This window comes from Haliotis rufescens, unplaced genomic scaffold (assembly GCF_023055435.1).
Source record: "Haliotis rufescens isolate VD_foot unplaced genomic scaffold, xgHalRufe1.0.p SCAF_9, whole genome shotgun sequence".
Lineage (NCBI taxonomy): Eukaryota > Metazoa > Mollusca > Gastropoda > Lepetellida > Haliotidae > Haliotis > Haliotis rufescens.
In genome coordinates this window covers 24,787,266-24,811,968 of record NW_025964383.1, presented here as the reverse complement: position 1 = coordinate 24,811,968, position 24,703 = coordinate 24,787,266, and the positions used below count along the sequence as shown (strand labels likewise).

Below are 24,703 nucleotides of genomic sequence, written 5' to 3'. Positions count from 1 at the left end.
AACCGGTGTAGAGCCAGGAAAATACGTGTGGCTATTTTCGCTTGGTGATCTCGTCATATATCATTTTGTTGCTGCATGTGCATTAACACGGAACAGCATGTCACCACTTTGTCACGTCAGCGAAGTTGTAAGATGAATGGGACAGTAAACAACATATACACCCTGATCTTTGATCCACAGATGTCCCGTCAAGTTTCAGGATCTAGAATTCAAAGTTGACGTAAACAATTCGTTGCACATGATGCAGAACGGTAACGTGATTTGTCATGACGCATATCCTATTTGCCAGGGACGTTTTTCTCCCCCGTTGAATTCTTTGCAAGCAGTAGAATGTTCTAGCTGCTGTGTGTCTTTTCAAATGGAAACGTTAAGTGTGTTGTTTGTGATTTTTCTCCGACCTTCTCATGGCTTTACATCGTACAGAAGTTCTTATACGTACAATGCAGAGCCGCGTTTGCGTCTGTGTACGGCAGGGTCGGTGTCGAAGTCGTCCTTCGGATACAACATGTACGCAACGAATGGTATGTAAACCGCAAGAGGTTCTTTTGACAATCTTTGATGTATTTTTAACCATTTATTTCACAAAAAGTAAATCGGTTTAGAAAGGAGTTTACAGTATCATTTATCCTTTGAATCTGTATGTTGTTACATTTATGAGTTTACAAACACCAAGGTGTCTTTACCGCTGTTGGGTACGGCCCAGCCAAAGGTAAGGTTTGATGGTATTCCAAGGTAAGTATCTGGTTTGGGAACAAGGGGTATAAAAAAAATCCACTGTCGAAACATTTGACAGAGTTTAAGAAGGTCATGGCAGAATCAGCAATAGCCTTAAAAAGCATGTTATGAAGGCGTGAAACGTTGCTATGTATTTGTACCAAGTGGGGATTAGATAGTAAAAGAGGATATAGCATCACGTTCCCAGTTACCAACGTTGTCAGAGACGATGTGTCGGGTATCCAACTCGGCTTAGTTGATTCCGTGTCATTGTGTTCAGATGCTCTGGGACGATGCCCATGATTAGAATCACTGGTTTGTCTGGACCAGACTCCACTATTTACAGGCCGCCATGGTAGGCTAGATAGAATATTGCAATAGTACGGCTTCAAATAAGGCAACAAAAATAACATGTAGTAAAATATAGAGTTGATGGACATTATTTCATATAATACTTCATAGTTCAAAAGAAAGCTTGAGGTACCGGTAGACACTTTTGTAGAAATAAATAAAGTAAAAGGCAATAAATAGTACTTTCAAATGTCATATGAATGATCTCGGGACATAAGTCTGGCCAGTTCAGTTGAAATGTTGAACAAACACTAGACAAGATCGTAGTAGTTGACATAGAGAAACATATTCTCCATATATATTGGGTATTTTGGTAATCTAATTCGTTAAATCCATTTTATAAATCAAAATACCCTGTGTTTTAGCTGGTGACAAGGTAATATCAGTAATCGACTGAGTATGTTGAAATACCATGGATATATCTACAGACATTCAATATTCAATCACATCACTTTACTATAATGCCAACGTGGTTATTTTTCCATTTTGTCTAATGTACAAAAGGTGGCATTATCCCCGCGTTGTTCTGTATTGGTTGGTTTGTTTTGTTGTTTAACGCCGCACTCAGCAATATTCCAGCTATATGACGGCGGTCTGTAAATAATCGACCAGACAATCCAGTGATTAATATCATGAGCATCGATCCACGCAATTGGGATGGATGACATGCATCAACCAGGTCAGCGAGGCTGACCACCCGATCCCGTTAGTCGCCTTTTACGACAAGCATAGTCACCTTTTACTCGTTGTACTGTAAGTTATACTTACCAATGTTTATGTATCGTAGAATAGTCAGTTGATGGAACTATTGGCAGTGGACAACATACAACCCTGTTCATGTACCTTTTCTGCACGTAAAGTTGCACATGTAAATAAAAGCATAAGTATGAAATAAACAAATTCCAAAAGGGAGAGATTTCTCATTTCTTCTTTGTACTGATCTGACAATAGGATTGGCGCAAGAAGGATTGTTTGGATTAAACCGACATCAAAGGCGTGGTTGAATGATAATGTAAAGGAACTTTCCGCAGAGTGACCAGAGAATTCCGCAGAGTGACCAGAGACAAGTTTTACTTCCTTTATCATGAGCTTTAAAGTCCTTATCCAAAGAGTCGTCACGTCAGTCAGGGCGTTAGGGTAGCCTTGTGGTTAAAGCGTTCGCTCGTCACGCCGAAGACCCGGATTCGATTCACCACATGGTAACAATGTGTGAAAAACATTTCTGGTGTCACCCGCCGTGATATTGCTGGAATAGTGCTAAAAGCGGCGTAAAACCATACTCGCTCACTCACTCAACACGTAAACCCGTGAAACAGAAAGATGAAGTTCATATAGCAATACATTTGCTGGTTTCGCCTGCTGAGTCTCGGAATGTGGGAAACCTATTTTCACAAGTTTGCACAAGATGATCTTGTCGTCTTCCGAAACCTTAAATTGCTGTACACTATTTGATAATGATCCATAATACTGACGGATTCGCACACTCGACTGTGCTTTTGGCAGATACTATTCATGGATATGAAAAGGCTTTTGTCGCTTTTATTTCTCTAGCAGGCATTCTCAGTGAACCAATTTAATTCTCAAAGTGGATCATTTGTGGATAGACAAAGTTAAGAAAATTCAAGATATAAGACAAAGTTGAATTTAATGGAACAATTTGATATATAAATGTGAGAACACTATGACCAACGGAATATCAGCCGTAATACACCAATAAGTCTGATATCGCGACATGTTGTTGATATCGAAAGTGACCTTATCTATATTATATAATAAATTATTCATATCAGTTTTATCAAAACTTCATCCACGTCCACAGAGAAGGGAAAATAGAATCATGCGATTTATATAAATTCCCGATTAGTATGGGGTATTCACATATATGCCTTGTTCAAAGTATTGAATATATATCAGTTGTACATATTGACAGGTCCATGATGTCAATCACTGAATTGTCTGGTCCAAACTCGATTATGTACTGACCGCCGTCATACAGCAGGAATATTGCTAAGTACGGCTTTAAACAACAAACAGACACGCAAAAACATATTGACAGTCAAGCACTTATAATTATGTCTTGTTACTTGTTCATATAAAATCAGATTATGTAGTATTTACCTGTCAAATGTTTTCGATATAAGTAATACCTATATCGACAAAAGCATGTATGAATAGTTATATGATACACACTCAAACTGGGCTAATTATGCTAATATTGCAGGTCCACTGCGGTGGCACCGGATCTCAACCTGCTGTGGGGGAGCGAAGCAGTCTCCCGTACCTCTGAGTACCCGAGGCGCAGCGTGTGGTCAGCCCTACACTCTCACATACAGTCAGTCTCAGGCTGCAAGTGTATCGTCAGTCACATATAACAATGGTAGGTTTTCAGTTTGGTGTTAGCTGAATATATAAGTTACCTCTAGCCATATAGATCGACACGTCCATACCACGAACAACATGCTGAACGTGTGTTTGCAATAAAATAGAATAACAGAATGTTAACGTTCAGGAATACAGATGCGCCGACCACAGACAATCTCCAGTCACACAAAACACCAGTGTGATTAACTGATGAGGACATCATATTTGATGTCAAATGACTTGTACTCATCTCAGATTGTTACGCCATCATTTCTGTAGGTTCCCCTGCAACAATGGTGTCCAAGACCAATATCAGAAACGTCTGCTGAGATCTGATGGTTGTTTTAAAATAAATACGAGTTAAGGTTAGCACAGATTAACACGACTGTGCAGCTTATGGTTTGTTATCAAGTACCAAAGGTTGGAACAAGTGACATTCATATTTGATGCGATAGAGAGCTGTGATTCGAACCGAGTGCGAAATCTTGAATAAGGACCAACATGGCATGTGTCATTCCTTGTCTATATGTATGGAGGGTGTGATTATTTTCTATACGGCTATATTGTGTTGTACACGCTATCATCGAGTTCATGTTCAAGACCATAAATCATGTTTAAGTGACAAGTGCACATTCGGATTTATATTTCTTCAAACTCGATTCGTCAGTGTTTCAGAAGAGCACATTTTATAGTGTTTTCAGGCTTATAAAAGGGATACGACCTATTTCGAACCAGGGACTATTTTGTGGCAGAAGTATTAGTACAAAGATACGGAACGCAAGACAGGGACATGTTCTCTTTCAATACCAATTCAATGTCTCCTACATATCCACAGGACAAACAGCTACAATGACCTTCCCGAAAAGGAGACTCTCTCTCAGTGACGTACCCCGTCGTCAGGGCTGCACGTTCCTCCTGGGGGAGATACACTACCATGCTGGCATCACAGGGGACACAGGCTCCGAACACTGGCTGGAACACACAGGATACGGGGCCGAGGTAGGTAGAGTGGGTGAACCTAGGTCAGAGATAGGCGAACGACGAAATCGGGCGGATGCAATGAGTCACATGTGGCATCAGGAACTACTTTACTAAAGGTTGCTTCTGGAATGTTACAAGCTGGAAGTTCTTGTTAACCTCGGGAATGAATATGGAGGAAAGGCCTAGGTATGGACATGGAATTTCAGTCTCTGAATTTAAAGTCCCAGAACCTGCCTTTAGTAACGGATTATTTTGATATACATTGAGGCCATTCTTTATAATGATGATATTCCCCTATTGGTGGAATTCACAAGGCTATCCCTAACTTAAACTTGATTTGTTTTTTGTGCAGCGTAACTCTGTTCAGAGAGGGCTTCCTAAGGTTGTATAACCTGTACATCTCTCCCGTTCACAATGTCATTTAACTATACAAAACAACGAAACCCTTGCAGATGATGTCCCATGGCACATTCTTCCGAACCCTTGCTCAAAACGATCGCCCAGCCAATGCTATGGGACCAATCCACTCTCTAATCATAAAACGGGACCTGAGCAGTGTGTAAACCATTAGACATTGTCCAGAAGCAGGTTGACTGCATCTAGTGAATTTTTACTTACCATGTTGGTGGAAGAAGGATACAGCCCATACTGCCTGTAAACAGCTATGGTGAACAAATAGAGAGACATAACTGTCAATAATTTAGTATTGACGTGGCAGATGAATGTTGAGATATGAGCAGGTAGGGCACATCAGGACACTATTCATATTAGCTGAAAGCAGCTAAATGCTACAGTGGATATGCTGTAACTATATATATATGTGAATTGTTAATGTAGACTGGAAAAACCCACTGAATTATTAAAAGAAAGATAATAATGTTAATGTGTACAGAAATGTAATATGTATTATGGAATAAATGTTATGTTAATGTATATGTAATAACCCTTAAACAAATGATCTAGTTGTTATAATGAGTAATTTATAGTTCCTTATTTTCGTGAGGATTACACTGCTATGTTGTCGCTGTTTCAGGTCCATCTGGTGCACTACAACAGGAAGTATAGCGGTATAGTGGAGGCGACGTCAAAACCGGATGGACTTGCCGTTATTGCTATCCTTATACAGGCGAGCAGCACGTTCCATGTAGTATTTTTATTTTGTAAACCACATTTTTAAGATTACTGTAAGAAAGTGGTGTAGTATCCCTGTCTCATGTTTTGGATGACATCATGCCTGATAACTGAAAAGATTGATCCACTCTATGGGGAAAAACAAGGAAAAGGTATATAAGGGTCCTTTTTGTGGTAATAGCCAGTACCTATTTGGCAAGTTATCGCGTTTGTTGTTTTAGAAAGCAAGAACATCACCAAACAGCGAGTTAAGAAGATATGTCCGCTTGGTGTCGAGGTTAAAGGCAAACGGTACAGTGTTTATTTTACATACGAACCAAACCAACTCAGAATATGAAATATCACTGTCTATAAGTGTATCCAAGAAGATATGCTTTACACTTTATTTGTTTGTTTGTTTGTTGTGTTACGCCGCACTCAGCAATATTCCAGCAAAATGACGGTGGTCTGTAAATGATAGAGGCTGGACCAGACAATCCAGTGATTGTCATCACGAGCATCAATCCACGCAATTGGGATGCGATGACATACATTATGCAGCAAGCCTGATCACCCGATCCCATTAGTCGCATCTTACGACAAGCATAGTCGCTTTTTACGGCATGTTTGGGTTGCTGTACTACACAAACTACTTGATATAACTGTATTGCCCAGCCCTATATTGTGTTTCATTGTAATTACCACATACAATATTGTTTACAACACATATAATGTTTCTATGTTTGTAGCGTCCTATACATGGTATATGTGTTATGATGTATATTCCCTCCTACAGATGCGAAACTCAGGACGACTATAAGGCCCCTCCTGCTGCTCCCCCACAGTAAAGAGTTCTTCATATATGAGGGTTCGCTCACGTCTCCGCCATGCTCGGAGTCAGTACTATGGGTCGTTATGAGGCAACCATTACAGCTGAGTTCACGAGGGGTATGTCATGGAACGTCCGCCTGTGGATGACGTTGATCTGTATTTGATGTTCATAGGATACATGTAGAAACGAGAAGCTTTTCATATCGTAACCAAGAAATGATAAATGAGACATTTTCTCTTGATGTCCCTTATACCAAGCCGTGACTACTAAGGAATATTACTGGGCGTAAAATTCTTTGCAAGTATATATCCAGAGGTAATATGAAACAGTACTACAGATTCTGCTGTATGTATACCTGAGATGAAATACCTGCTTTCAGCAATTTTCAGGCTGTGTAGTCCGCTACTAGCATAACTAAAATTGTTCAAAGGAGCCATCTTTCCCTACGGATTCCGCTTCCAGTACATTCCTGCTATTTTATATGGAGCATTTGTAGGATATCAGAATGAGAGAGTGAGTGATTTTTTTCTAACGCTGTCGTCAGCATTATTTTAGCTATATGACGACAGCCTGTAAATAACTGAGTCAGTGGCTGCAAGTAACGATCACTTATAAGACACGGTGACACCATCAAACTGGCGAGCCTGACCAGACTGTCTTCTTTAGGCAACACTTCCGACAAGCGTAGGGAACTGCGGACCTATCCTTCCCCGAAATCCTGACAGCTACATGTACCAAAATATTCATTTATGTACGGTAGCAGTTTGTAATCCATGGTATCTGTTCCACGGCGACGTGTGGAGCATCTACATGCTATGTAACGTATTAATAGTATTCATTATATCTGAAACGACTATGCAAGGCATATTCAATGTAAGAACACGAGACTATTATGTCTCATTATCGTGATTATTTCAGGCAGCAACTTCTTAACAGTACTACCTAACCCACCCTACCCCTTTTCTTTATAGCTGCAGATGCTGAGGAACCTTCCAAGAAAAGGTGGGCGGGTGTTGGCGACATATACAAACGTCCGCCCCGAACAAGAACTTAACAACAGGCTTGTGGAAACCAATTTCCCTTGTTCAGACAACCTCGATGCCTTCAATACACCGACAGAACACGGAGGACATTTATAGATATGAACATTGGAAAATGTGACGAATATGTGTGTGTTAAAGAGTTTAGGAGCTTATATTAACAAAAATATGTCAATACATTTGTTTGGCATTTCCAAATTTGACGCCTCAGTGACACAACTTATATCCTATGCAATTCCCTATGTGTACCTTATGTTCCTGTCTTTTGTAATTGAACAACTGACTTGCCTTTGCATGTATTTGTGATGGTTGCCTCCAGTGAGGAAGGATATGTTCACCTTCTCGTGAACACCATGAACATGTGTTTGTTGCTTTAATTTATGAAAAAGGTTGATTACTTTTCATTACATGAGATTGATTATGTTGTGTAAGTTTAACATCTATTTATATGTTTGAATAGGATATCGAAATACTTATATATATTCCATGCCATACATACTCTTATCTCATCAGCAACCCATGCTTGTCGTAAGAGACGACTAACGGGATCAGGTGGTCAGGCTCTCAAACTTTGTTGATGCATGGCATCGTATCCCAATTGTGTAGATGGCTGCTCAAAATATCATTCACTGGATTGCCTGGTCCAAACTCGATTACTGACAAAATCGCCATCATATTGCCAAGTGCAGCGTTAAACAACAAACAAAGAACAAACATGATGAAATGATATATCAGGTATTTATGTTTTAATTGCTATTTAATATTTTTGTAGCTACAATGAAATCCCGTTATAGTTTTTGAACATTCAACGTAATAGTTTTGCTGAATGACACCTCAGTATGTTATGTGGTTTATAAGCCGGCACCATTGTGAACAAAATGTCATCTTCAGTTGTTGAACCATAGCGTTAATCACTGTTTGATTGTCCACTGCTCTCAGTGGTGTATTCTGTACTGTACACGTTTTCTTACTGATACCCAAGGTGATTCTAAAGAACAATCCTTGTAACCTGTTTTGTTTTCTTTCCTACCATGACACACCGAAGACCCAATATTTCCCTTAGCCGGATACAATGTGTAAAGTCCATATTTGGTGCCCCCTTGGGAACCCATGGAAGATAAGAATGTGTCCTCAGCACCCCATTGCTGGTCGTAAAAGACGACCGAATTGGGCAACCTGTTTAGAATCGAAACTGTGATACTCTAGTTATTATACTGTCCATCGCTGACAGGTTTTATTCCGTATAAATATTTATTATGTCTAAGTTCTCGTCACGATATGGCTGAAATATTGCCAATGTGACGTTAAATTCTAACTCACTCACTCACCATATTTGGTGTCCTCCGCCGTGCTATTGCTGGAATTTTGCTAAAATGCGGCGTAAAACCTTACACACTCGCAAAGTCACTTCCATAATGAAACCGTCGTATATAGGAAATTACTAAAGGTATAAACTACACGTACGTATGATATTAGCTGTTATGTGTAAGAGTGATCTAAACTTCTCACACATCATTCAAATCTAGCTTCAAAGTCACTGTTTGTATTGGAATACATGGCACTGTTTACATATGCATATATATTGTTGTGTCAATGGATGTACACCCAGCTAGTTTTGTTTTCTTTCCTACCGTGACACGCCAAAGTCCCGGATCGTTCCAGGCTGCATTGGTACAATGTGTGAATTCCAGATTTGGTGTCCCCCGCTGTGATATTGCTGGAATATTGCTGAAAAGTGGTGTAAAACCATACTCACTCACTCACTCCTAGCAATAAAACAGTCGTATGTAGATAATTACTAAAAGTATGAATTACACATCCGTACGATTACATCTGTTACGTGTATCTAAACTGCTCATACATCGTTCAAATCAAGGTTCAAAGTCACTATTTATATAGGTATACATGCCTCACTTTATACATATTATTGTCTATAGACACATATGAAACTGTCCACATATGCATGAATATTTTTGTGTTTGATCGGAGAGAGATGTACACCCTGCTGGTCACAGATGCAATGTATATCGTTGTGTTTGATCGTATAGAGATGTACACCCAGCTGGTCACAGATGCAATGTATATCGTTGTGTTTGATCGTATAGAGATGTACACCCAGCTGGTCACAGATGCAATGTATATCGTTGTGTTTGATCGTATAGAGATGTACACCCAGCTGGTCACAGATGCAATGTATATCGTTGTGTTTGATCGTATAGAGATGTACACCCAGCTGGTCACAGATGCAATGTATATCGTTGTGTTTGATCGTATAGAGATGTACACCCAGCTGGTCACAGATGCAACAGTGGAAGTCTCATTCCCTTCAGAAATCATCCCCTGATGATGTTTTCGTTTTCAGGAAAAATATAACGATAAAACCTGAAAAGAAAAGGGGCTCAGGTTACGTGTCAGATACGAAGGATCTTTCTGTCTGATTAGTAGGCAATAGTTTGCAGTGTAAAAACTTTTGACTGTTTGATTGGCATTCCACAAGTTGCTGACTAAAGAAAACAACTTAATGCATAACAACTTCTGGTATATTGCATATAGCGAGGTTTACGATGTAGATTTTCACACCCCTATCAAACCAGAATGACTACACAAACCAAGCTAGCTTGGTAACGGTGTAAGAATCAACATTGAAAAGTCGATATATGCTATACACCAGAGGTTGTCAGATGTTCGAGATGGACAGCAGTTTGAGACAAGTTAAAATGAATTAAACATCGGGGAGTAAACTTTAATGTATAATGCTTTTACAGGTCATAATTTCGTATACATGGGGTTTTATTGATGTCTTACCGGCCGCGGTGAATCCAGTTGACAGAAAGAACAAGCCATGCCAGCCAATGGAATCTTTGAGGATTTGCCCAAGGAAGGCACTTGTGGCTCCAGTTATGATCTGATGAGACAGCAAGTCAAATAGTTGACATATTGGTCATCTAAGCACAACTAGAAGTATCAGATCCTGAGATCAACGTCAGATATATTATCACAGGGTAAGCAAGAGGGGTGTTTCACATTTTCACTGATGTGTGGAACCGAATTCGGGTTTACACTGTACAGCTTCAGCTTAAACCGTCGTTTAAAGAAGTGATAGTGTAGACTCTCAGTGCCAGCATAAATGTGCATCTATACAATTAATCCTTTAATCTCATACAAAGTAACAAAATAAATACTAATGTAACATGCAGGAAGTATGACTTACTGGTGTTAGAAGCACCAACGTATGATTAAGGCTTTAAGTGTGACTAAAGGTTGCAGTCAGCAATGGTAGAGTGTTTATAATCAGAAACAGACAATTTACTCCTTTAGGCAGCTTGATTTGTCAGGTCACGTTTACCCGCACCTCACTGCAAGCATGGGGAACTGTGGATATATTTTGTCAACGAATCTATCATATTGCCTTACCTGGGATGTGAAAAGAAGTCCAAAGTTGACACCGACATACGTGTTCCCATACATCCTGGCAATGGCAGGTGGCATGATGGAGAAGATTCCGGAGAAAGCAAAAAAGATGAGGCACACCCATATGAAGAACATCACCCTCCCAGCATACTCACACCCCAGAAACGAGGCTATGAGGCAGGCGAAGGCAATATATATACATCGGGCTGCAATCTGGTAATAAAAAACAGCACATGAAAAAGCCATGTATAACCGATCATATATCATAATGGAAATTAACAAAGGATAATGATAAAGGAAGACTTAAGGTCATGTCATTCAAAACAAAGCCAAATAAACAGTACAGGCGGTGTCTCCCTAGTTTGGATTCCTATGAAATATTGTCATTTGTAAGTCTCACTTTTAAGCCGAAGCTCACACAAAAGGTGCAGTTCTCTTCTAGATTCTGCTAAGAAGTAGCACTCATTTTATATTCCCTTTTATAATTTTCACACCTCTTATTTGTTTTCCGATATCAAATATATTTTAATTGATTCCAGATTCACATTCTAATTATTTGATTTCCTGTTACCTTTCCTCTAATTTTCTCGAGATAATAAGATAATTAGATAAATAGCCTACTCATCAAAATCGATTATTTAAGATTACATACCTTTTCCTTGACTGACACTAAATAAAGCAGGTTATATAGAGGTTATCACGCAAGTGTGTTTGGGGATGGTAAATCTCCTGCATTAGCAACAAACATTGTATTTAGCGAGCCTTGGCGATATCATATAATGTCATTCTTCAATTCTGTGCTTGAAAATCGCTTCCCCTCACTCACAAGCATTACCTTAACATTGCGAGTTTTCCTGGAATGCGCTCATTAATATTTATTACGTCACAGGGTAAGAGATGTGTCAGTCGGACAGTGACAGTAGCCAATATAGTTCCAATATAGCCAATATCTTATACATGTCGAAGCAACATATATTGTTTTTACTTGCCTTTCGCGGCAGTCCATCGGTCTGTCCGCTAGAGTAACTGCCCTTTGTCAAAGGGAAGCTACTCTAACCCTAGTCTATGAGACGTCACGGCCACGTTCAGACTGTTGACAGTCGGTCTGTCCTGTCATAACGTTAAGCGCAGCCAGACGTACACACAGCGACAAAACGAAACAAGGTAACAATTCAAACATATTTCGGCCAAATCCAACTATTTTAATTTGTGGAAAAGATTTCAAGCACAGATATTGCTACTGATCCCGCTTGGCTGGGCCAGGTGCCCTCGCAAAATTGTTTTGAAATTTATATCTCCAAAGTGGCCAAAACTTATAAAATGCCTTAGCTACGTCACAGTTACACACTGATTTTCAGTATATTAGACTGTTCTTTTGATAATGATAGAATTATCCCAGGGCCTTTAGTTTATCCAGATTCCCGATGGTTAATTCTGACTCGATCGCCGAATGACAAGGGCGACGCCATGTTTGTTTATAAACACTGAAAGTAGTCCCTACGTGACCTTTGATATTTGCATCTCTATCCGCATATGACCCCAACGGATATCGTTTTTATCTGTTGGCTTTATCCTGCCGACCAACCTACCCATTATATGATAAGAAGTGGTATTACCTTAAAGGAGAACCGATCCATGATATATCCCCAGAATATGCTGCCCCCAGCATTGAAGACTGATGACACAGACCCAACAATGGCCAGAAAGTGGTCATCATCAATGAATGTCTGTCCGTAATTCTGTATGAACATAAAAAGCGAAATTAAAGATTTATCATTTTGAATAATGTGACAATGGATGGCTAAAACATCAGAATTATCAACAATTCAAGGCCGATGATTTTATAAACATTTGTTATGTAATAAATATACCTTATATTGTGATGAAACAAACACAATCCCTTCTCCCCCAAAGAGAAATATCAGCCACAGGAGGTAGAAGTTCTTGGACTTGAGGACCTTCTGTGGTTGAACTTCTTCAGCAGCAGCACTGTTCAGGAATAGTGAGTGAGTTAAAATATAACGTCAGGTCGTCATCAGACAAATAAATGTGTGCAAACGTGTACAATGCTATTCTATCGTGAAGAGTCTCCACGTTAATCAAATCACGCCCTCACTCCATAATTGGTACATACAAGCGATTGAGGGAAGAGCGAGGGTGGTGGGGTCTATTGTCTGACACGATTCTTCTTCTTCTGAAAAGATCTTTTGATTATTTTAATAAACATTTAATTATTACAGCTATTGTTGTGAAGCCGATGATACCGCTATAGCATATTTGCATCGACAAACAGACCCATTGTTATACATGAAAGGCCTGTAAAGTTTACAGGTAATAACATCTGTATGCATTGAGATTTTATCTGGGACATCGGCCGTGAAATGGCTGTTTTTCACACGGTCGACCCAGACACAACTGCCGCGGTTGAATAAGTACAAAGTTATGCCATATAGTAGATCAAACCACAATGGATTACATGTGTCACTTGTTTGTACTTGAACGCTACAGTATAAACCAGGTCGCGATGTAGTGGATCAAAACACATTGAGTTACAGGTGTCACTTGTTTGTACTGGAACGCTACAGTATAAACCAGGTCTCCATGTAGTAGATCAAAACACATTGAGTTACAGGTGTCACCTGTTTATACTTGAACACTACAGTATAAACCAGGTCTCCTTGTAGTAGATCAAAACACATTGAGTTACAGGTGTCACCTGTTTATACTTGAACGCTACAGTATAAACCAGGTCTCCATGTAGTAGATCAAAACACATTGAGTTACAGGTGTTACTTGTTTATACTTGAACGCTACAGTATAAACCAGGTCGCAATGTAGAATATCAAAACACATTGAGTTACAGGTGTCACCTGTTTATACTTGAACGCTACAGTATAAACCAGGTCTCCATGTAGTGGATCAAAACACATTGAGTTACAGGTGTCACCTGTTTATACTTGAACGCTACAGTATAAACGGGGTCTCCATGAGTAGATCAAAACACATTGAGTTACAGGTGTTACTTGTTTATACTTGAACGCTACAGTATAAAACCAGGTCGCAATGTAGAATATCAAAACACATTGAGTTACAGGTATCACCTGTTTATACTTGAACGCTACAGTATAAACCAGGTCTCCATGTAGTAGATCAAAACACATTGAGTTACAGGTGTCACCTGTTTATACTTGAACGCTACAGTATAAACCAGGTCTCCATGTGATAGATCAAAACACATTGAGTTACAGGTGTTACTTGTTTGTACTGGAACGCTACAGTATAAACCAGGTCGCAATGTAGAATATCAAAACACATTGAGTTACAGGTGTTACTTGTTTGTACTTGAACGCTACAGTATAAACCAGGTCTCCATGTAGTAGATCAAAACACATTGAGTTACAGGTGTTACTTGTTTGTACTGGAACGCTACAGTATAAACCAGGTCGCAATGTAGAATGTCAAAACACATTGAGTTACAGGTGTTACTTGTTTGTACTGGAACGCTACAGTATAAACCAGGTCGCAATGTAGAATATCAAAACACATTGAGTTACAGGTGTAACTTGTTTGTACTTGAACGCTACAGTATAAACCAGGTCTCCATGTAGAATATCAAAACACATTGAGTTACAGGTGTTACTTGTTTGTACTGGAACGCTACAGTATAAACCAGGTCTCCATGTAGTAGATCAAAACACAGTGAGTTACATGTGTCACTTGTTTGTACTGGGACGCTACAGTGTAAACCAGGTCTCCATGTAGTAGATCAAAACACATTGAGTTACAGGTGTCACTTGTTTGTACTTTGACGCTACAGTATAAACCAGGTCTCCATGTAGTAGATAAAAACACATTGAGTTACAGGTGTCACCTGTTTATACTTGAACGCTACAGTATAAACCAGGTCTCCATGTAGTAGATAAAAACACATTGAGTTACAGGTGTAACTTGTTTATACTTGAACGCTACAGTATAAACCAGGTCGCGATGTATTAGATCAAAACACATTGAGTTACAGGTGTCACTTGTTTATACTTGAACGCTACAGTATAAACCAGGTCTCCATGTAGTGGATCAAAACACATTGAGTTACAGGTGTCACTTGTTTATACTTGAACGCTACAGTATAAACCAGGTCTCCATGTAGTAGATCAAAACACATTGAGTTACAGGTGTCACTTGTTTGTACTTGAACGCCTATGCAATGGAGATACGTTTGAAGTAGGTCTTCACACGCATAAAGATAGGTTAATATATACCAAGGGACGACAGGTAGAAGGATTACGATCAAAGCGTGTCAGTGTTTATGGTGGCTCTAAATTGTCAATGTAATGCATTATGTGGTGAATATATTTTCACGACGTTTGAAGGCTACATTCATGGTAGCAAGATAACATAAACAGTGTTAGGTCTCAGTGACATGTGTTTCTTCTTATCAGCCAGGACAACAGGGTATACAATAGGGTCGACATGTAGTGCAGCTAGATGGAATGTGTTCATTGCGCTGGGGTTTCGTGACCTATTACTCATTGCATAATATGTACCAGTCAAAGGCAATGCATTAAGCATGTTTATTCTGTTTGCAAAAAAACAAACATGTGCTATTGATATACAATACCCACTGTAAATAAAGCACCCCGGGATAAACATCAGCTACAGAATGTTTGGGTCGACATACAAATGTATTTACATCTACAGATACGCATTCACCGTTTTAAATGAAGAAATGAATGACACCCCAAACTGTACAAGAAGATGCTTATGCATGGGGATATTGGAACATGTTCCTATAAACTGATTTCAAGAAACGTGTGATGTATGTGATGGAAAATAAACATAAAATGTCAAGGCCAGAGAATAACCAGTCTCGATTCTCCGCCGAAACAGATTCCATTGAGCGTAAAAGGCAAAGTAGCAGTGAAAAATGTATGAAAGGATCACTGAGTGAGTGAGTGACTTGGGTTTAACACCGCTTTTGACAGTATTACAGTCATATTACAGCAGCTTAATATGGGAGGAAACCCGAAGTGATGCAGGTCTCAGACGTTTACCACTTCGATGAAACCCACGAGCATGGGTATGGTGCTGACAATTTTAGAAACATAATTTACCAAATTTGGTTGAAGTTAAAAAAGGTATTTTAATTTTGAATTCCGTCTGTTGAGTACAAGTTCAGCGATTCTGTTGCTTATAGGTAAAGAATAACTCACTCTATGTCTTTTGTTTGAACGGCTGCAGCTTCAGGAGAAGCTGACTTCGTCATCTCCATGTCACCAGAGAATCCTTCGTTAATGTTACTCATTTCATCAACAGTCTTGTAGCTTGTTACCCCGACCTCAATCTGAAAAAATAGATGATGTAATTTGTCATTCAACAGTCGTTTTATCTAAATATTTCACAATTAAAAGGATTGTGATTTTTTGTTTGTTTGTTGTTTAACGCCGCACTGAGCAATTTTTCACTCTAAAGTCAGCGAGCCTGATACAATAATACCCCCTACATATTCCAGCGATATCTGGGCGGGGAACACGAGGAAAGGTCTTCACACATTGTACCTGCGTGGGGAATCGAACGAGCCTTCGGCGTGACGAGCGAACGCTTCCACCACTAGGCTACCCCACCGCCCCACCGTGTCACATGAACTGAAGATGATCTCCCAAAGAGAACTCATGTACCGTTGTTAATGCTGATGTAATATTTCTCTGTGTGGTACCTGGCTGTCCTCGGGCGGGTCAACCAACATCAGACAGGAAAACAGCTGTACCACCGCGTATGTTCCCCCGAGCACCAGGAAGCAGTGGGGGACACGGTCCAACACCACGTCCTGAGAGAAGTAACTGAAGATGCAGAAGGTACACGCTGTAAGAAGGCCATATCAGTGTTGCAAACATTGCCTCTATGTCTATAGGTAAAACATTTGTGAGATTCATATGCCCACCATGGCTACGTTTTTAAAAAGGTGAACTATATAGGGTAAGTTGGGGGTTGGTCAGGCACATGATCCAGTATGTTATTGATAAACATTGAGGGAAATCTCAATCTTTTAAATATCCAACCTTAAAAGCAAACAACAATCTCCTAATGATGTTCGGCACTTTGTAATAATATTAATTATACTACTACTACTACTACTACTACTACTACTACTACTACTACTACTACTACTACTGCTGCTGCTGCTGCTGCTGCTGCTGCTGCTGGTACGACTTCTACTATTACTACTACTGCTGCTGTGGTGGTCGGGTAGCCTAGTGGTTAAAAGCGGCGTAAAACCATACTCACCCACTCACTACTGCTGCTGCTACTACTACTATTGCTACTTCTTATAATAATTATTAAGACAGAAAGACTGTAGCTATCAACACATGTTTTCTTACTTCTCTCCACCGTTGTTGTCATCAGGGCTGTAGTTTTCTGGGTTGACATAGGCAGTGATAACCTGGTTAAACACCAGAGCGCCAGCTCCAAACCCTGCTATGATGGAACCACTCACAAGTCCCCTCCAGTCCGGCAGCCACTGAGAACATAATTCATCCAGGTGGGGTGGAATGGGTTTAACTTAACTTAATGCTCTCATGTTTATTTCATGCACATGCAGGCAGGGTAACAACAAGTCCCATCTTTTGACGTATTTTAATATAACACTGCCAGGGGGTCAAACCACTGACATTCAGCTCCCCTAAAAGAGCTAAAGATGATGCGCTTTGGCCATTGGCCACCGGGGTCCCACGTATAACAAGCTGTCTAGGGAAGATATTCAGTGCTGGGGGATGGTTGAGTGCTTCTTACAGTATTCATGTTTCATCATGTTGGAATGAATGCGAGAAAATTATTTCAATTACCATAATAAATCTCCGTTGTACGATTCCGACTGTATCATAAGCATGTTTTAATGAAATACAGTCCCCCTGATGATAATACCAGGTGTTTTTGAACATGTGAGCATATCCTGAACAGTGGCACACGTCACAAACACATATAAAGGCAAGTCAATTGTTAACCTAAGAAAATACGGGAACATACAACTGTATAGTACAAGTCAACATAGGGAATTGCAAAAAGCATCATTGTGTACACTGATGCGTCAGATTTGGAAATGTCCTCAAAATGTAATTTTTTTTAAAACTTTACCGAAGCCTTGAATGTTGGCACTCGTATGACACTCTTTGAACACTTCGTAGGCAAAACGTTAGCCCCCGATTTTTGCCCAGACCTCGAAATGTAGACACCAAAGGCTGGAGCTGCTGGAATATTGCTCAACATGAAGGGAAAGCAGACTCTGGGAAAGTTAAGTCATCACTCATGTCATACAGTCCCGTGTGTATATACTTTCTTGTCCTGATGAATCTTTATACAACGATCTACGTATGAAATAGATTAGACGGTTTCACAGGTCTCTTATTTCCCAGTTCAAAAGAGAAGGCCTTTAGTGACATTTGTTGAAGCCTACGAGCACGGACAAGAAGCTGTATTATGAGGTCGGAGATAAAACACGTGTTCCACAGCTCAAACTGACAATAACATGTGTACAAGGCATATTTTCGGTCATTCGTGACCAACTCGTGTTATTCCGGGACAAGCTCCTTGCAGGTTACGGAAAGGGGCGAGTGGTGACGAATGATTTTCGGTGAACGGGTAACACACGGACAGGTCGCGTTTACGGATGGTGAGAAGCGGTCCGCAACACAATATTTTAAGATAGAAACACTTGTCTTCAATAATGTAGTTTGATCATACAGTATTTGATTTGGTGCGTAAAATATCATTGCACGTTTATCAAATCAAATATATGGATGAATACAAGACGGTACATTTTGCGATGCGTCATTGAAATAGTGAAATATTCATATAGTATTTGACCAACCTTCATGGCGCAGCCCAATGGTATAGGATATGCTATTCCTGTCCCCATACCAAACATCACGCCGTACGTAAAGACTGTAGCTATGTACGAATTCTGGATCGCGAAGTAGGACAGCATTACGCCAAGACTGCATGGATGAACAAGAGGACACATAATCATATAAATACATATTAATATTTTCACTAAGTCAAACTATTCAATGTTAAACTAAAGGTTAAATGATCGGTTGTATGTCTTATGCAGCTACAATGTATTTATACGTAATAACACTTCACATTAGTTTACAGTTCCGTGAATCTACTGACCTCATGATCCATGATCCTATGAGAGTCGTTATTCTTGGTCCAAGCTTCCTCTCAAGTAGCCCTCCTCCAAACATTGTGATTCCTTGACCAATCATCATACACGCCTGTACCCATATCCCATCTACATAGCGGAGATCACTGGGGGAGGACCGTCTCCGTATGTACGATATTATATATGGGCTGAAGTTCCCTGGAATTGGAAATACATATTCAGTAGTTCAATGTAGTTAACAAATGTTCCCTAACTCAACGATATATTCCACATGTGGAGCTTTATGGAACAGATCGCGTCCTGGTTTGTATTTGAGAGTTTGCGTTTAATGTATTTGTGTTCTGTGTTATAACATAATGATTGTTTAAGCGTATATGGAATGTGGGGAGTGATATGACAAACATAACTTTGGTATAACAAAGAGGTCGTAAAGGATCGAGACGGAATGGAAGAATCGGAGTGCCATGTACAACAATAATGACAGATGTTACATGGGTCAACAGACTCTATACTACCAACTTGTTCCGTGCATGTCGCATTTACAACGACAATGACACCAGGTGTTACATGGGTCAACAGACTCTATACTACCAACCTGTTTCGTGCGTGTCCCATGTACATCAATTATGACACCAGGTGTGAAATGGGTGAACAGACTCTATACTAACAACCTGTTCCGTGCATGTCGCATGTACAACGACAATAACACCAGGTGTTACATGGGTGAACAGACTCTATACTACCAACCTTTTTCGTGCATGTCGCATGTACAACGACAATAACACCAGGTGTTACATGGGTGAACATACTCTATACTACCAACTTGTTCCGTGCGTGTCGCATGTACAACGACAATATCACCAGGTGTTTCATGGGTCAACAGACACTAAACTACCAACTTGTTCCGTGCGTGTCTCATGTACAACAATTATGACACCAGGTGTTACATGGGTCAACAGACTCTATACTACCAACTTGTTCCGTGCGTGTCCCATGTACAACAATTATGACTCCAGGTGTTACATGGGTGAACATACTCTATACTACCAACTTGTTCCGTGCGTGTCTCATGTACAACAATTATGACACCAGGTGTTACATGGGTCAACAGACTCTATACTACCAACTTGTTCCGTGCATGTCGCATGTACAACAATTATGACACCAGGTGTTACATGGGTCAACAGACTCTACACTACCAACTTGTTCCGTGCATGTCGCATGTACAACAATTATGACACCAGGTGTTACATGGGTGAACAGACTCTATACTACCAACTTGTTCCGTGCGTGTCCCATGTACAACAATTATGACAGGTGTTACATGGGTGAACATACTCTATACTAACAACCTGTTCCGTGCATGTCGCATGTACAACGACAATAACACCAGGTGTTACATGGGTGAACATACTCTATACTACCAACTTGTTTCGTGCGTGTCTCATGTACAACAATTATGACACCAGGTGTTACATGGGTCAACAGACTCTATACTACCAACTTGTTCCGTGCATGTCGCATGTACAACAATTATGACACCAGGTGTTACATGGGTCAACAGACTCTACACTACCAACTTGTTCCGTGCATGTCGCATGTACAACAATTATGACACCAGGTGTTACATGGGTGAACAGACTCTATACTACCAACTTGTTCCGTGCATGTCCCATGTACAACAATTATGACAGGTGTTACATGGGTGAACATACTCTATACTAACAACCTGTTCCGTGCATGTCGCATATACAACGACAATAACACCAGGTGTTACATGGGTGAACATACTCTATACTACCAACTTGTTTCGTGCGTGTCTCATGTACAACAATTATGACACCAGGTGTTACATGGGTCAACAGACGCTATACTACCAACTTGTTCCGTGCATGTCGCATGTACAACAATTATGACACCAGGTATTACATGGGTCAACAGACTCTACACTACCAACTTGTTCCGTGCGTGTCGCATGTACAACAATTATGACACCAGGTGTTACATGGGTGAACAGACTCTATACTACCAACTTGTTCCGTGCGTGTCCCGTGTACAACAATTATGACAGGTGTTACATGGGTGAACATACTCTATACTAACAACCTGTTCCGTGCATGTCGCATGTACAACGACAATAACACCAGGTGTTACATGGTTGAACATACTCTATACTACCAACTTGTTTCGTGCGTGTCTCATGTACAACAATTATGACACCAGGTGTTACATGGGTCAACATACTCTATACTACCAACTTGTTCCGTGCATGTCGCATGTACAACAATTATGACACCAGGTGTTACATGGGTGAACATACTCTATACTACCAACTTGTTTCGTGCATGTCCCATGTACAACGACAATAACACCAGGTGCTACATGGGTCAACAGACTCTATACTACCAACTTGTTTCGTGCATGTCGCATTTACAACGACAATGACACCAGGTCAACAGACTCTATACTACCAACTTGTTCCGTGCGTGTCCCATGTACAACAATTATGACAGGTGTTACATGGGTGAACAGACTCTATACTACCAACTTGTTCCGTGCGTGTCCCATGTACAACAATTATGACAGGTGTTACATGGGTGAACATACTCTATACTACCAACTTGTTCCGTGCGTGTCCCATGTACAACAATTATGACAGGTGTTACATGGGTGAACATACTCTATACTAACAACCTGTTCCGTGCGTGTCTCATGTACAACAATTATGACACCAGGTGTTACATGGGTCAACATACTCTATACTACCAACCTGTTTCGTGCGTGTCGCATGTACAACAATTATGACACCAGGTGTTACATAGGTGAACAGACTCTATACTACCAACTTGTTCCGTGCGTGTCCCATGTACAACAATTATGACACCAGGTGTTACATGGGTGAACAGACTCTATACTACCAACTTGTTCCGTGCATTATGTAAATACAACAGTAGTGACACCATGTATTACATGGGTCAACAGATTCTACACTACCAACTTGTTCCGTTCGTGTCGTATATACAACAGTGAAAACACTAGGTGTTACATGGGTCAAACGATTCTACACTACCAACTTGTTCCGATCGTGTCGTATATACAACAGTGAAAACACTAGGTGTTACATGGGTCAAAAGATTCTACACTACCAACTTGTTCCGTTCGTGTCGTATATACAACAGTGAAAATACCAGGTGTTACATGAGTGAACAGACTATACTACCAACTTGTTCCGTGCGTATCGTATATACAACAGTGATAACACCAGGTGTTGCAAGGGTGAACAAACTCTAAACTACCAACTTGTTCCGTGCGTGCGATGGATGTGTATCCCCGAATAAGTGACAATTATGTCAGCTACATGCACACGCCTGGGCCATACATCATACTCCTTGCAAAGTAACACATGTTACCTGACGGATTTGACACTGATCTCACGACGGATTGCAAGGCATGTACGCATGTACATCTAGGTCACGGGCATTGATAACTAAAGTTATGACATTCGCAATAACAAATACAGCAACACGTGTATTTTTGTTCATAAAAGAATATTATCTTTATACTCACCGTATGAATAAAGTGTGCCGAGTGTGAGATGTATTAAACATCCAGCAACAATAATAACACACCCTCGAAGGTTACACTGTCTTCTCCGAACTATTGCGCCGGGAATGTTGGTTGGCTTTACAAATACGCCCTGGTTGTCTCCTCCCGCGTTCGCACTGTTCTGTTCTTGCACGTGCATCGTGTTGTCCTCACTGACGTCCGTGTCGTTTTCTTTAATCATCTGCATGTCAGTATGGTTTATATTTTCATGTAGCACTACCTTCTACCACCGAGAGTCTATCTTACCTGGTTGCAACAGAGCAAAAACAGCGTTGTTTACACTCAGCCCCGCAACACGCCGGTCAGCTAGCGGAGTAGGATTTAATTTGACATACATAGTGTGTTTTTAATATGTAAGTGGCGTGGTTAACACGTACACGGGGCGGTGGGTATCCTTGTGGTTAAAGCGTTGGCTCGTCACGCTGAAGACCCGGGTTCGATTCCCCTCATGGGTACAATGTGTGAAGCCCCTTTTCCGGTGTCCCCCACTGTGATATTGCTGGAATATTGCTAAAAGTGGGATAAAACCAAACTCACACACCACAATTAACCCGTATTAACATTAAAATACAGTATTTATGTAATCCTTATTGAATGTTAATGTACCTGATGAACCTGATATTTGCATCAAAGACTATTTGGATCTATTTTTATCACTGAATTTTTCGTTACACTTATATGAAATAGAATGTATATATATATATATATATATATATATATACATACATACATACATACATACATACATACATACATACATACATACATACATATATATATATATATAAAAGTCAAATTATTTCATCTAAGCATACTGTTTTATTTGAATTAAGTATATTTCATATTTTATGTTACAGTAAACAGTTTATTGAATATAATCATTATCATTTCTCAAATATTCACAAAACATGTTTGATAATCAACATTTGACCCGTATTTACGTAAACATAGTAATCTGACCTTTTTTATGTGCACACGCGACCTCAAAACGAATGGCGTAGAAGAAACAATTTCGATGACAATCATAATTTTGGGCATCTACCAAAATACTGTCAAAGTTTGGTAAGTGTTTCTTTGTTTTAATCTGCATCAGGTAAAGTACTACTTCCCTAGAAACATAGCTCCATTAAGTGGGTTCTACCCTTCTGATCACTATAATCAGGATCAGAGTGTCCCGCAAGGGAGTATTTTGTCTGTCGCTTTATTTAGTATAAAAATAAAAAGTCTTTCAAAGGTTTGAAGTGATTCAGTAGATGGATCACTTTTCGTGTATGATTTTAATGTTTCTTGTGGAAAAAATATGCATACAATAGAGAGGCAGTTACAAATCTGTCTCAATATAATTCATCAATGGGTTCAAATTTCCCAAATCAAAAACTAATTGTATACATTTCTGCAGAAAATATAAGCCGCATAAGGACCCTGATCTTTTTTAAATGGCACCCCTATCAAAGTTGTAAAGGAGGCCAAGTTCTTCGGCCTTATTTTCGATAGCCATTTTACTTTCCTTCCGCAAGTTAATTACCTTAAAGCTTAACGTCTGAATGCACTCGATTTATTCAAAGTAGTTTCTAATTCTCAGTGGGGAGAGGATCAAACAATCCTCTTATACTTGTATAGATGACTGATGCGTTCAAAATTCGATTACGGCTCCATTGTCTATGGTGGAAGAATAATTTAAAAAAAACTAGCTACTATCCATCATCAGGGTCTTAGGCTTTGCTTTGGAGCCTTAGAACTTCTCCAATTCAAAGTCTATATGTAGAAGCGGGTGAACCTTCTTTTAAACAACGCCGTCTGAAAATTATCTTTAATTATCAGTCAAATCCTCTATACTAATAGCGTCTTTATTCCTCTTTATCAAGATATTTACAATAAAACATCATCTCTTGTTCCACCACTTGGAGTCAGAATCCAGTCTGCCATATCAGCTTCTAATATTAAACTGTAAGATATAGATCCGCTCAACTGTTTTCATCAACTCAAGGTAGACCTTACATTAACCAAATTAAAGAAATCAGATACTAATCTACCATCAATTAAGAAACACTTACGGCACTTATAAATCTACATTTACTGATGGATCCAAGGATGGTGGTGCTGTTGCTAGAGCCACTCTCATTGGATCCAGAACAT

The 24,703-nt window shown here is 39.8% G+C and overlaps 2 protein-coding genes across 2 annotated transcripts; one reads left to right on the top strand and one right to left on the bottom strand.

The window, feature by feature from the left end:
• Window positions 1–260: 260 nt before the first annotated feature.
• LOC124123381 (carbonic anhydrase 13-like) lies at window positions 261–8,134 on the top strand. Its single transcript, XM_046486608.2, has 7 exons — window positions 261–521; window positions 3,287–3,442; window positions 4,262–4,425; window positions 5,441–5,533; window positions 5,760–5,829; window positions 6,314–6,465; window positions 7,321–8,134. Exons 1-7 carry the CDS (start codon window positions 359–361, stop codon window positions 7,486–7,488), a joined length of 966 nt encoding a protein of 321 aa, XP_046342564.2. The 5' UTR covers window positions 261–358; the 3' UTR covers window positions 7,489–8,134.
• On the bottom strand, window positions 8,114–22,878 carry LOC124123378 (L-lactate transporter-like). Its single transcript, XM_048390378.1, has 11 exons — window positions 22,529–22,878; window positions 18,970–19,159; window positions 18,665–18,791; window positions 17,178–17,317; window positions 16,514–16,637; window positions 16,011–16,141; window positions 12,672–12,789; window positions 12,417–12,539; window positions 10,804–11,013; window positions 10,195–10,294; window positions 8,114–9,771 (listed from the first exon to the last, which is right to left on the bottom strand). The coding sequence occupies exons 1-11, from the start codon at window positions 22,752–22,754 to the stop codon at window positions 9,716–9,718; spliced, it is 1,545 nt and encodes a 514-aa protein (XP_048246335.1). The 5' UTR covers window positions 22,755–22,878; the 3' UTR covers window positions 8,114–9,715.
• Window positions 22,879–24,703: the final 1,825 nt, after the last annotated feature.